The sequence below is a fragment of the Anabrus simplex genome, chromosome 2 (genome assembly GCF_040414725.1).
Source record: "Anabrus simplex isolate iqAnaSimp1 chromosome 2, ASM4041472v1, whole genome shotgun sequence".
NCBI classification, from domain to species: Eukaryota; Metazoa; Arthropoda; class Insecta; order Orthoptera; family Tettigoniidae; genus Anabrus; species Anabrus simplex.
In genome coordinates, this window is record NC_090266.1 from 1,003,180,058 (window position 1) to 1,003,194,703 (window position 14,646).

The 14,646-nt window shown below is 40.2% G+C and overlaps 1 protein-coding gene across 1 annotated transcript in view; it reads left to right on the forward strand.

The window, feature by feature from the left end:
- Spt-I (serine palmitoyltransferase subunit I) overlaps nt 1–14,646 on the forward strand; it is a 398,639-nt gene that overhangs the window by 145,098 nt on the left and 238,895 nt on the right. Inside the window, exon 4 of the mRNA XM_067141884.2 lies at nt 552–714. Within this exon, the coding sequence (XP_066997985.2) occupies nt 552–714 (163 nt within the window). The remainder of the gene's footprint in view (nt 1–551; nt 715–14,646) is intronic.

Below are 14,646 nucleotides of genomic sequence, written 5' to 3' on the forward strand. Positions count from 1 at the left end.
TTAATACATTTTAATCTAATTTTAAATAACTTTATAAGTAAATAAGGTGTTGCGAATTAGATCCACTGATGATTTTAAATTCTAGTCAGTGGGTAAATATTAATTATCATTCCATTTCAGTTCATCTCGTGCCACTAGCGGCTGATGACTTAGTTGTTGGGCCCCTTTAAACAACAGGCATTATCATGATGATGATCATCATCATCATTAAATTGTTGTTGACAACTGTTGATTAGAATACACCTGCAATGCTTCCACACTAGTGCTATAACTTCAACCGAAATACTGTCTCCCATATAAGTGTGGTGTTCTTTCTGTGGGTTGGCTACATGGAGTTGTATGTTTACAAACATTATAAGGGTCATCTTTCTGGTCTGCACAGGACAGGCTGAGATACCAACCCAGTTAAATGACACACAGGGGTGATGTAAAACTTATTTTGTGTGTGTTGGGGTGGGGGAATATTCATGGATGTCTGTCCCAATAGTTGAACTAAGTTGTGTTGATATTGTTATAATTTTAATGATATTTTCACATACTTCTTTTTTCAGGCAGAGAAATTTCTCACAGTGGATTATCAGGTGTGTCTGAACCTTGCTACTATGAATTTCCTAGACCTGATAGGGGACAAGGAGATTGAAGAACGAGTTGTTGAAGCTGTAGAGAAGTATGGTGTTGGATCTTGTGGACCCAGAGGATTCTATGGAACAGCAGGTTAGTTACTGTACATGTTTATGATTATTAACATATTTATCCTTTAAGACTACCATAAAATAAGATGTGAAGTATAATTTATAATCCTCTAATCTTATTTAATGTACTCAATTTATTATAAACTATCAAGGATATCCAAAGATCCCCCTTTTTAAAACATAATATGAAAATGTTGCTACTATTGGTACTTACGATTTTTTTAATGTCGCGTAGCAGTGAGATCCCGCTTCATCTTTTGTATTGTGGTATTAAAGTTGACTAAAAACATTAAGACCGGGCGAGTTGGCCGTGCGGTTAGGAGTGCGCAGCTGTGAGCTTGCATCTGGGAGATAGTGGGCTTGAACCCCACTGTCGGCAGCCCTGAAGATGGTTTTCCGTGGTTTCCCATTTTCACACCATTTAAATGCTGGGGCTGTACCTTAATTAAGGCCACAGACACTTCCTTCCCTTTCCTAGGCCTTTCCTCTCCCATCGTCGCCATTAGACCTATCTGTGTCGGTGCAATCTAAAGCAAATAGCAGGAAAAAAAAATGAAAATAAACAAACATTAAGTCATAAATATTAGCTGTCTTGGTGGATCATTGGTAGCTTGTTAGACTCATGATCCCAAGTTCTTGGGTTTGATCTCAGCTGAGGTGGTCTATTTTTGAAGGACAGTAAAAAATCTTGGCACTCCATGATGTCATTGGCATGTTAAAGTTTTCCGGTGGCACACTCGATATCACCCGACAAAATTAAATTAACTCAGCCATAGTGTCTGTTCCAGTGGGTTCTCGCTATGCTAATACTTGCTCTTGCTGGTGATATATCATTAAATCCAGGCACGTCAAAACCCGGTTAGCTGAATTTCTTCTACCAAAACACGAGGAGTATTGCTAATGCTCTCTTGGAAATTAATGCTGCTGTCAGTGATCTAAAATATAAGATATGAGACAGTGAAATTCTATGTAATAATTGAGATATTTCGTCCGGACAGAGAAGCAGTGCATGATAATAAAGGATTAGGCGGCGGTGTCTTTGTAGCCGTCTGGTCCAAGCTGAGCCCAGTACTAAGGACAGACTTAGCAGGTAACTGGGAATGCACAGTAGTGAAAGTAACAGTCTCTCCAGGCCAGGCAGTGTTTATTGTTTATTGCTACCTGCCACTGGACAAAATGAAGAATCGGGTTAGTAACGTTTGTAAGACTTTAAATAGTTACAGCTGCTGCTAATATCCAAGACGGTATTCTGCTGTGTGGGGACTTCAATATTAGTTAATTACCTTGGTTTCCAGATGAGAACGGCATTGCACAACCAGGTATTAGGAGACACAGTGAAACTGTTTCATATTTATTGGATGTTATCAATGAAAACAATCTGCATCAGTTATGTTGCTTCCTGACTGGGGAAAATAATTTTCTGGACTTAGTTTTCATTTCTGAACCGCAGGGCGGAAATATCTATTGCACAGGAACAGAAAAGGTTGTGAAATCCGATCACCAGGCAGTGGAGTTGAACATCTGTCTGCTTAACAGAATAGTGCTGAAGCCGCCCAGAAGGACTGTATTTTTATGGAATAAGACTGATTTTAGTCACATGCAAAAGTTGTTTCTTTACTGCAGGGCTCCTTTATGATTTGTACACTGACTGACAGAGCGAATGCAACACCAAGAAGGAGTGGTTCGAAAGGGATGAAAGTTGGGGAAAAAACAGAGACGGCACGGACGAATAATTGATGTTTATTTCAAACCGATATGCAGGTTACACAATGCGCACGGCATCGACTCAGTAGGATGTAGGACCACCGCGAGCGGCGATGCACGCAGAAACACGTCGAGGTACAGAGTCCATAAGAGTGCGGATGGTGTCCTGAGGGATGGTTCTCCATTCTCTGTCAACCATTTGCCACAGTTGGTCGTCCTTACGAGGCTGGGGCAGAGTTTGCAAACGGCGTCCAATGAGATCCCACACGTGTTCGATTGGTGAGAGATCCGGAGAGTACGCTGGCCATGGAAGCATCTGTACACTTCGTAGAGCCTGTTGGGAGATGCGAGCAGTGTGTGGGCGGGCATTATCCTGCTGAAACTGAGCATTGGGCAGCCCCTGAAGGTACGGGATTGCCACCGGCCGCAGCACATGCTGCACGTAGCGGTGGGCATTTATCGTGCCTTGAATACGCACTAGAGGTGACGTGCAATCATACGCAATAGCGCCCCAAACCATGATGCCGCGTTGTCTAGCGGTAGGGCGCTCCACAGTTACTGCCGGATTTGACCTTTCTCCACGCCGACGCCACACTCGTCTGCGGTGACTATCACTGACAGAACAGAAGCGTGACTCATCGGAGAACACGACGTTCCGCCATTCCCTCATCCAAGTCGCTCTAGCCCGGCACCATGCCAGGCGTGCAAGTCTATGCTGTGGAGTCAATGGTAGTCTTCTGAGCGGACGCCGGGAGTGCAGGCCTCCTACAACCAATCGACGGGAAATTGTTCTGGTCGATATTGGAACAGCCAGGGTGTCTTGCACATGCTGAAGAATGGCGGTTGACGTGGCGTGTGGGGCTGCCACCGCTTGGCGGCGGATGCGCCGATCCTCGCGTGCTGACGTCACTTGGGCTGCGCCTGGACCCCTCGCACGTGCCACACGTCCCTGTGCCAACCATCTTCGCCACAGGTGCTGCACCGTGGACACATCCCTATGGGTATTGGCTGCGATTTGACGAAGCGACCAACCTGCCCTTCTCAGCCCGATCACCATACCCCTCGTAAAGTCGTCTGTTTGCTGGAAATGCCTCCGTTGACGGCGGCCTGGCATTCATAGCTATACACGTGTCCTGTGGCACACGACAACACGTTCTACAATGACTGTCGGCTGAGAAATCACGGTACGAAGTGGGCCATTCGCCAATGCCGTGTCCCATTTATCGTTCGCTACGTGCGCAGCACAGCGGCGCATTTCACATCATGAGCATACCTCAGTGACGTCAGTCTACCCTGCAATTGGCATAAAGTTCTGACCACTCCTTCTTGGTGTTGCATTTGCTCTGTCAGTAAGTGTATTATGCTATCATTAAAGGTAGTGTGCCTGCCCATACTTTCAATGCTCGTAAATTCCCAATCTGGTATGACAATGAGTTAACAGAAAAACTGAAGGAGAAAGAAAGGCAAGAGAACAATTTCGTGTATCGGCTCAGCCAAGTGAAGGGTACACAGGAAAAATGAACATTGTCACAAAAAGCAAATTTTACAGGAGAGATATTTTTAAGTTTGAACACTTGTACACAGAATGCTAAGGAGATCATTTTTGTATGTAAGTGTCTAAATTGTCACATGTATATGCATCTCATCCATCAATATGATGTTTCTAAGTTAACAAGTACTCTAGTAATAAATTTTTAGTTCATTAGTGCAAGGACTATGTGCGTTTTTCTTCTGGAGTCTCCTGAAAGAATGGGCACATGCATGATATTACACTGATTATTTCTCCAATATATATATATATATATATATATATATATATATAATAACAATATATATAACAATATATTAAAAAATAGTTTTGAGAATATGTTACAATGTTTTAGAAAAAATAATAAAATAAATTAACACAAATTGAAATAAAAGCATTATAGTCAATTACGAATTTAACGTGTCAAATTACTTTAAATATGCACATAATAGCTCACATTGAAATGTCTCTATCAATGTCTTGCTAAAAATGGTTCAATTTGTAAAAGTTTGGCTTTCGATTTCAAAAATTAAAATAATTGGTAAACAGAATAAACAATAAACATTTTTATAACTAAATGTGGCCATACACATATAAAACGTAATATACATTTTAATATTTCTCTGTCCTATTATGTAATGATCGATTTAATTTAAACCCCTTACCACAGTACTTTATCAAACATCACAATCTTTGTCGTTCGGTTGGTTCTTAGTCGACTCTTTTACGACAGGTAGACGACTAAAATACTCCTATGCGTCATCTCAACAAAACTTCTTCAGTATTTGAAGGTCCTTGTACTTCTCTTCAGGCAAAGGAATTGGTCCTGAATATGTTTGCGCAACTTCATGTTGGCTGTGTAACACGTTCTTACGCCCTGTAGCTGTAACAATGGTGGAATTGAAGAGACCATTGTATGGCACGGTGTTCGACTCTCTATGGATATCTGGGTGTAATTCAAAGCTCCAAGATGGGCCAGGTTGCAGCAGGAAATGTTTTCTTATACGTCGGTGTTAGAAAGTTACCCCAGGACTTGAACATATTGGTTTTACAATCGACTACCTCAAAAGGAGAAGGTTTCACTCGAGCACTTACTTCCCACCAGTCATCTGGAGTTTCTGCTGGAGATTGTTTGGATTAGGCCCATGTTTTTGTCACGCTCCATGTACGAATGTTATCTTGTTGGGAATGTGACAACTACTTGGTCAAAGTGATTCAATGTTATTGCTACATAGTGGAGAAATCTAATCATGGGGAAGTTTTTATTTTGTCCACTGCACGATCACAGAAAATGTGGAGTTTATAGACAGACCGATCTAGGTAGGTTGTTATGAAATGATGTAGCATTGAAACTAAGTCGCCTGCTCCCTTTTTTCCTATTGTTAGATCGTAAGTGTAAAACACCGACATACCGGTTGCTAAAACATGTATATTGAGCACATAAAATGAAAGTTGCCTACGATAATATGCTTCACTGGTCGATATGTTTGGTAACAGGAGATTGCTACTTTCCTTTTGTAGAACCAGTCAGCTCTAACTTTGTGCAGTTTCATTTTGTTATGGAGTTTCTTCAAATCTTCTTCCATCTTCTTTATTTCCTCCAGATTAGATTATGTTTCTTTAGCCTTTTCTAAGTTACTATCTGATGCTTTCTGTTCATCGCATGTGCTGCACATGTCAGTTCGGGGATACCCAAAAGAGATGTTAAATTTTGTGACAAATGTTGCTCTGAATGTCTCATAAGAAATTTGAGCACGTGGAGAGCGTTTCAGAAACATGAAAAGTAGCTTTTCCACATTCAGTTCTTCAAGTAGGTAAACTTTTCCTGTATCTTGTAAACTATAATGGGCTTTGCGCCCCTTAAGAGAACTGAGAAATGTAGTCATTGCTTCATATGTTTCCTCAGGAAGTTTACTTTTGCCTCTTTTCTCATGTTTACTCCTTTTGTCAATTGTGGAGTGTCCTGTTGTAGCCAGGGACGATTTAATTGTGTGTAAACGGCGGGCAGTTACACCAAAAAAGGATAAGATTGCTTTAAAACAAACATTAATTTTGTAATGCTGGCTGCCGTGGTCACATTCGATTAACAGGAATTACGGTAATTAATCCTGCCAAGTACGAGTTATGGGAATTTCTATCACCTAACTTATTAAAATCATGTATTAGCTTATTCCGTTCACTTGCAGTGACCCGCTTAAAACATTGTAATCGTTTGCAGTCACAGTCTTCACCAGATTCATACGTAGTATCACGTAACCTCTTCATAACACTTTTCACACTACTGAATTTACGTTTCTTCTTTGGAGAATTCCCCATGCTCGCTACTTGAGTGTCTTCATCACTTGAATTGTAGACATGAGTGTCCGTCACAGCATCCATCGTACTACATACAGTATTAGTGTAACGAACCTACACCGTACAGAGACAGAACAAATCACCTGACACAGCCATCAATCACCTGAAACTGCAATGGTGGCGACATGCACATGCGCATTTGAGCTGTTGGTGGACTGTGTTCGTTTTAATGTAGTTCCACGCAAACATTGTTCGTTCTTTCTCTGTGTACCATTTCTATTTTACTGCATATCTTGGACATCGTTCATTATTTCTCTCTGATATTTCTCGTGTTGATAGCTTCACTACTTAGCTAACGAATGGTACTAATAACTAATTTTTTAAAATTTTTGGACAATGTTCATTTTTCCTATGTGCCCTTTATATGTTTCTCCACTTTGCGTAAAGAATACAAAGCGCTGCAGACATTCAAGTACAGGGAATATGTTAAATCACTCGAGGAAGACATACCAAACCAAAGCAGTTCTGGAACTATATAAACAATAAAAGAAAGTAAAATCGTCTTATGTCTAGGATGTTTAATGACGACCAAGAAGTAACTAATATTCAAGATGTCCTGGAAATTTTTGCAGACGCTTTCAGTAAATACCATGCCCCTTTCATGACCTAAAATTCACCGTTCTAATTTTTCTGCGACTTTATGTTGGTAACCGTGCGAGTTTGCCAGCACCGGGCGAGTTGGCCATGCGGTTAGGAGCGCGCGGGTGTGAGCTTGCATCTGGGAGATGGGTTTGAATCCCACTGTCGGCAGCCCTGGAGAGGGTTTTCCGTGGTTTCCCATTTTCAGTCCAGGCAAATGCTAGTGCTCTACCTTAATTAAGGCACCCCTACCAACTCCTAGGCCTTTCCTATCCCATCGTCACCATAAGACCTATCTGTGTTGGTGCGATGTAAAGCCATTAGCAAAAAAAAAAAAAAAAAAAAAAAAAAAGTAGTTGCCAGTGAGGTTATGGAAATTCTTTTGGCAGTTTACATCAAGCAGTCAAATGGACTGGATAATATCTGTGGTGTTATGTTAAAAGCGTGTGCTCCAGAGTTAGCTATCCCACTAACCAGCTTACTGAACAAGTCTTTTCATGGTGGATGTTACCCCTCCGAGTGGGGTACCGGCGTAGCAGGGGGAGAGGTGATACTCCCACGTGGCGCGTCCCAGTTGGCGGATGGGGGGTCCTAACCGGCTTGCCGACGGACTTGAGGGAAATAAAATACCCCTCACGGATCACACACGCAACCCCCTGTGATTGGGGGACACAGATGAAGAATACACTAAAGAGGCAACTAAAAGGGGCGACCAATGGATGATCAAATTAGAACCATGATATTACTTGTATTTAGTACCACCACGCAGGGAACACCATGGGTCGCCTTTACTTGCGCGTAGTACCACTATGTTAGGTACACAATAGGTTTGTGATTAGTAGCGACAGTGTGTGCTCAGGATGCATTTTACAGTACCTGTGATTCGTACCACTATATGAGTGACACCATTGTTCTGTCTTGCCTATGATTAGTACCCACTATATGAGGAACACCACAGGGTAGTGCGAGTCCCTGTGGTTAGTCTACTTATGTGAAGACCACCATAGGTTTACCATAATGTGTGGAATACTGCGAGTCTACGGTACTTTTGATTAGTACCGCAACATGACAAATACCAGGGTTCTACTTTCCTAGCGATAAGTACCATTATTAGGGACCGATGACCTGGATTTTGGTCGTGTTTAGACTTCAAGCATCTTTGATTCAGTATTGTGCTTTAGAAGCAGTCCCTTGGTCAGTAATACTGTTGTTTAATGCTAGTTTCTGAGAATGTGGGGCGCTGCAGGTATGATCCACTGATTGTTTTAATTTCACATCCATCCATTCTTTCTTCGTCCTCACATTTTGAATTCTGGTCAGTGGAGGATTATGGATTTTTAATTGTCCTTACATTTTGTCTATTTCTTGGCATTAGAGGCCGATGACCTAGATGTTAGGCCCCTTTAAACAACAAGCATCATCATCATCATCAAAATGGGGATAATCATAAATTTGATAATTACAGGCCTGTTGTTTTGCAGTCACTGTTGTCAAAAGTGGCTGACAGGAATAATGTATATGAGGCTATACACCTGTTTGAACCAATACCTTTTGAATGAACAGCATGGTTTTGTATATGAGCGTTCTACGGTGTCAAACCTTGGCTTATATTTTAATTACATCTCCCAATCTTTGGAAAATGGCTCACAAATAGACTCCATATATGCTGAACTCCCGAAAGCTTTTGACATAGTACAACACAGTGCCCTGAAAGTTAAATTATCTGCATATGGGGTGCATGTAAAGATCCTAGAACGGCTGAAAGCTTATCTATCCAGTAGGCCTTGTCTTGTAAAATCTGAAGGATTTCTATCTTTTCTGTACCACCCAACATCAGGTATTCCACAAGGTTCAATTAACGGGCCCCTTCTATTCATTTTGGTCATTAATGATTTGCCTTCTGTCTTTCAGTCGAGTGTCTCTTATCTGCAGATGATTTCAATTTTTTTAAGGTAATAGAGCCTGAAAACGACTGCGAACTTTTCAAATCGGATGCCATTTGTATGAGTGAGTGGTGATGCAGATCAGTGTTTTGAAGTACAATGTAATCAGCTTCACTCGTAAGAAATCTCCTGTTGAGCATAATTATACATACTTTCAATGGCGTATATTTAAACCGTGTAGATATGTTCAATGATTTCGGTTTCAAAGTAAGCAATGCAAATGGCCTTTCCTTCCAGGACAATGGATTTTATAATAAGGAAATCTCTTAGGTTTGTAAGTTTCTTAAGAGAAATTGTAGGGATTTTGTTTCTGTTCGAACCCTGGAAACTCTAGATAGTTTATTTCTTAGATTAGGTCAGGGTTGCATACCTGCCAACTTTTCTAGTGAAACCTTGGGTTTGATATCTGTTCCCCAAGCGATGCTTATTGTTTAAGCTTTTTACGAAAAGGATCCGTTTCAGTGACAAACGTGTTATTTTTAGAATTAATATGATACAAAATACTTTTCTTTTTAGACGAACATGTTAAATTGTATAAAGTGATTTTAGAATGTGTTAAATATGTTTTGTCTTAATATCTTTATAATGTAATTTTCAATCCACTGTGTCAGTACTATTAAGAATTTTGTTAGTTCAGTTTTTATAAGTGATAATGCCTTCAGACCAAAGATTGTTTTAAGATTAAATAAGGCTGATGATGCTCAATAAAAGAGGGGTGACACATGTCCCTTTAAGTCTGGAAATTTCTATGTTCATTTAACCACATAACTGTGGAATTAATTGTATTGAATAGGTGGTGCAATAAAATACTCCTTTTGTAAACCTAGTGACACTTCAGTCTAGTCAATTCTAGAGACTAGTTGCTAGGTTTAGAGTTTAAAAAAGTAATTTAGTGACAGAATTTCAAAGATAGCGACTAGTGACTTTTCTGTAGATTATGGGAGCCATTTGGAATCAGTTCTGGCAAATTTTAATTTATTACTTGATAAATAGCATTGTGCTTCGCATAATCGCGCGGACGCATGATGCAGTGTATTAATCAGTCCATTTGCTAAGTAATGGCATCCAAGTGCGTGACTTTTATCGGGCGAGTTGGCCGTGCAGTTAGGTGCGCACGGCTGTGAGCTTGCATCCGGGAGATAGTGGGTTTGAATCCCACTGTTGACAACCCTGAAATTGGTTTACCGTGGTTTCCCATTTTCACACCAGACAAATGCTGGGGCTATACCTTAACTAAGGCCACAGCCGCTTCCTTCCAACTCCTAGGCCTTTCCTATCCCATCATCGCTATAAGACCTATCTGTGTCGGTGCGACGTAAAGCCACTAGCAAAAATAAAATAAAAAAGTAAATAAGTGCATGACTGTTTCACGCTTGTGGAGCATGAGTTCACACTATTTTTGCAAGGCTTATCACAGACTGATCGTCTCACTCACATACTTCCTGTGAGGGAATAGAGTTGTGTAATTTTTAGCCTGGTAGCCTCGTATAACACCAGTCGAATTTTGAGACAATCGGTATTATAATAATGTACCATAGTACAGTAGAACCTCGATAATTCAAAATTGGTTAATTCAAAATCTCGCCTAGTTTGAAGCAGCTCTCTTTCCCGGAACCATGAGGTACAGTTTTGCATGTTATTTAAATTGTTTAATTCGAAATACGGATAATTTGTAATTCGAAGAACAAAGTCGGTCCCGTTACCGAAATTCAGACTTTTAATTCGAAACTGCCTTTTACATTAAAAAAAAAAAAAAAAAGGTATTTGACAGAGTAATTTAAATTCAAAATTTCTCCATGTCATGAAAGAACACGTCTTCCGGAACGAGCAGGAGTAACTTTGCGCACTTCCACCTACTTCGGTGTGTCTACAGTGTGCTTCATATCTGCTAGGTTCGAGCGGAATCGTAATTATTTTGTATTCGGCGTTTTAAGAACGCCACAATATCACATTGCAGGCAGTGTGCGGAGAGGTAGAATCCACGAAAAGTGGCGATGCCGACAGTTGGCGAAAAAGCGTGCCTTATAGCCTATAATCAATTCGTACGCACCAAACAATATTGTCAATGCCAATGAAACTGCATTGTTTGTTTTATTTTTTTAAATGCTGAGGCCAAACGGACTTAAAGTTTTAAAGGAGAGAATTGCTAGCCGGGAAATGTACTGTGTTGCTATGCAGTGCACACTGCTGCACACGGAAGCGAGAGACTTCCTTCCCCCATCGTAGGAAAGTTTGAAAAACCACGATGTTTTGAGGGCGTCGGGCACTTTCCATGCCAGTACAAGGCATCTAAAAATGCAAACAGTACAGTAATCCAAAAGATAAGCCATTTGCACAGGGGAGCCAGCATAATTTTTCCTCGTCCTTGAATCATGTTTTTCTTCCTTTCGTTGTGTGAGGTTATGTTTGCCATTGTTTTATACAACTGCATTATTTGAATAATGTAAATGCACCTTGTTGGAAATATTTCTGAAATAGTGTTTTCCATGCCATTTCAAAAATTTAAACTGAGAGTAAAGGTGATTGCATGCATTAATGGGTCGTAGAAGTGCCATGGCAGGAAATCGTACAAGTATAGTCACTGTACTGTTGTTGTAATGTGGACGGAAGTGAGAGACTTTCTCCCCTTGTCATAGGAAAGATCGATAAGCTGCGATGTTTTAAGGGCATCTGGTACTTTCCGTGCAAGCACTTCTTCTTCTTCTTCTTCTTCTTCTTCTTCTTCTTCTTCACAGTACCGTATCAGGTCCCCCTGACGTTGGCGATCACTGTGGCGAATGCAGTACGATCTCTTGAGTCTTTCAACACTGTGAATTGCAGTCCATTCTTTCATGTTTCCAAGCCATGATGTTCGCCTCCTCCCAACAGCTCTGTATTTTGCCTTGTACAATCCGCTGTAAGATGAGGTAGCGGTTATTTCTAAGGATGTGGCCAAGGTAAGAGATCTTCCGGAGTTTTATTGTTTGAATGAGTTCCCGACTTGCTCTTGCCCTTCTGAGTACTTCTTGGTTTGTTAGTTGTGCAACCCACGAAATCCGGAGCATCCTACGGTGTATCCACATTTCAAAGACTTTCAAGCGTTTCACTGATATGTTCTTGAGAGTCCATGTTTCCACACCATATAGCAAGGCTGACCATATATAGCACTTGACCATCCTCTGTCTAAGTTTTAAATTTAAGTAGTCATTGCAAAAGAAAGATTTCATTTTTGTAAATATTTTTTGTGCTATTGCTATCCTCTGTTTCACTTCTTTCTCAGGATCAAGTTGTTCAGTGTCAATGGCACCCAGATATTTAAAAGTGGTTACTCTCTCAATGTGTCGGTTGTTTAGTTGTAAGCTTGCCTCAGCATTGGCATGTCTGCTGAAGATCATGAACTTGGTCTTGTTTACATTTATTTTTAGTCCCATGTCCTCACTTACTGCACTAATATTATTGCGCAAGAATTGAAGACCTTCAAAATTGTCACACAAGATGACTGTATCATCCGCATATCTTATGTTGTTAATTATGCCACCATTTACTTTTATTCCATATTGTTGATTTTCTAAAGCTGTTTTGAAAATTTTATCCGAGTAAAGGTTGAATAACAATGGAGACAGAACACAACCTTGTCTAACTCCTCTTTGAATGGCTATCTCGTTTGTAGTTCGATTTCTGATTTGGAGAACGGCCTTTTGTCTCCAGTAAAGATTTTCAATAATGCGGATATCTTTGCTGTCAACTACTATATCCTTTAGGAGTTCTACAAGTTTTGGATGTTGTACTCTGTCAAATGCCTTTTCAAAATCAATGAAACAAGCAAACACTTCTTGCTGTTGATCTAGGCTGTTCTGAATTAGGATATTTAGCGCAAACAATGCTTCCCTTGTACCAAAAGAATTTCTGAACCCAAATTGTGTTTCGTCGAGGTCTTGTTCACACTTAGTCTTGATTCTGTTATGTATTACACGAAGGAATACTTTAAGTGTGTGGCTCATGAGGCTTATTAGTCTATAATCATTACACTTACATGCCTTTTGCTTCTTTGGCAACGTGATGAATGTAAATAACAGCCAGTCAGATGGGATGTCTCCAGTATTATATATAGTATTGAACAACTTTACCAAGAATTGGATATTGTCTTCATCAATCATTTTAAGAAGTTCTACAGGGATGTTATCTGGACCTGGTGATTTCTTGCTTTTTGAAACTTTCACAGCATATAGCACTTCTGATTTAAGAATGTCAGGGCCTTCACAATAAGCTCGTTGGTTAGTTTCCTCACCTCTCTGATCACAGAAAAGTTCTATTAGATAATTTTCCCAAGTATTTAAAACTTCTTCTTCATTAATAATAGGCCTGTTTGTGGCATCAACCAGTACAGAAAGGTTACGTTTTCTGTACATGCCAGCAATTTCCTTCAATTTTTTATGTATATTGAACAGATCATGTTTAGAGTGAAAGATTTCCATTTCCACACATTGTTCTTTCATCCAGTTCTCTTTCACAGCACATATTTCTTTCCTTATGTGGCGTTGTAATTTTTTGTATTCCTCTGCATCATTTTTTACTAATCTTCGTTGTTCCATTAGTTCAAGAATATCATCTGTCATCCATTTCTTTTTCTTCATTGGATGTATCTTTTGATCTTTGTTTTGAAGAAGTACCTCTACCCGACTTTTAAACTGATTCCACAAATCATTTGCTGTTTCACAGTTATTGGTATGGATTTCTTTTAAATGCCTGTTCAAATCCTGAGCAATTTTCTGCCGAGTTTCACAATTTTGTAGATTAGGGGTATTTAGTACCTTTCTTCTAGGCTTATTCTTCATGATTTTCGGACAAACTCTTACATTAGCTATCAATGGATTATGATCCGAGGAAATATCTGCACCTGGATATGCTGCGACTCTTTTGAAGGAATTTCTGAAAAGGTTATTTATCAGAATGTAATCAATTTGGTTCCTGGTTGAGTCAGGATTCTGAGGATCATCTTTAGGAGCTTTCCATGTGTATAAATGATGTTTTGGAAGTTTGAACCATGTGTTGGTGAGAACCATTTGATGTTCTACACAAAATTCGTACAGCTTTTCTCCCCGGTCATTGCATTTACCAAGCCCAAATTCGCCAGCCAAGTCGGAATGACGCCCTTGACCAATTCTTGCGTTGAAATCGGCCATTATGACAGTTATTTCATCGTTCTTCAGGTCTTTGAGAACAGTTCCAAGTTCATAGAATGTTTCTACTTCATCATCATACTTTTTGTCCGCTGTTGGTGCACATATCTGAAAGATGTTTTCGTTAAAAAGTGAGCATGAAAGCTGTAATAACATGATTCGATCAGAGACTGGTACGAAGTTGCTGACATACTTCGTAAGTTCAGAATTTATAAAGATTCCGACTCCATTTCTATGATCTTTATCATTATCTTTGCTACCAGAGTAATAGAATGTACCATCATCACAATGACATTTACCTGCACCAGGTCAGCGAACTTCACTAATTCCCATTAATGGTGTTCTTAATCTAACCATTTCCTTGATAAGATTGTCAAGCTTGCCAGCTGCATAGAGACTTCTGACGTTCCAAGTCCCCATTCTTATTGCGGAATTCAGTAAATTCTTAGCAACCCACGCCCATTTAAGGGCTGGCCAGGACTAGGGGCCGTTTCTTTCTGATTTCTCGCCATAGTGATTTCCTGGGAATTTATACCAGGGCAGTTTCCCCTTGCCTTCACTGGTGTAGACTCGGCCGCTCCTAACATGAAGTACAGACGCTACCTGATGGATTCTAGTGGCATTTCCTCCACTAAGGGACCATCACCCTCCTAAGGGAGCTCCTCCGCCATAAGCCGTTGGCTCCT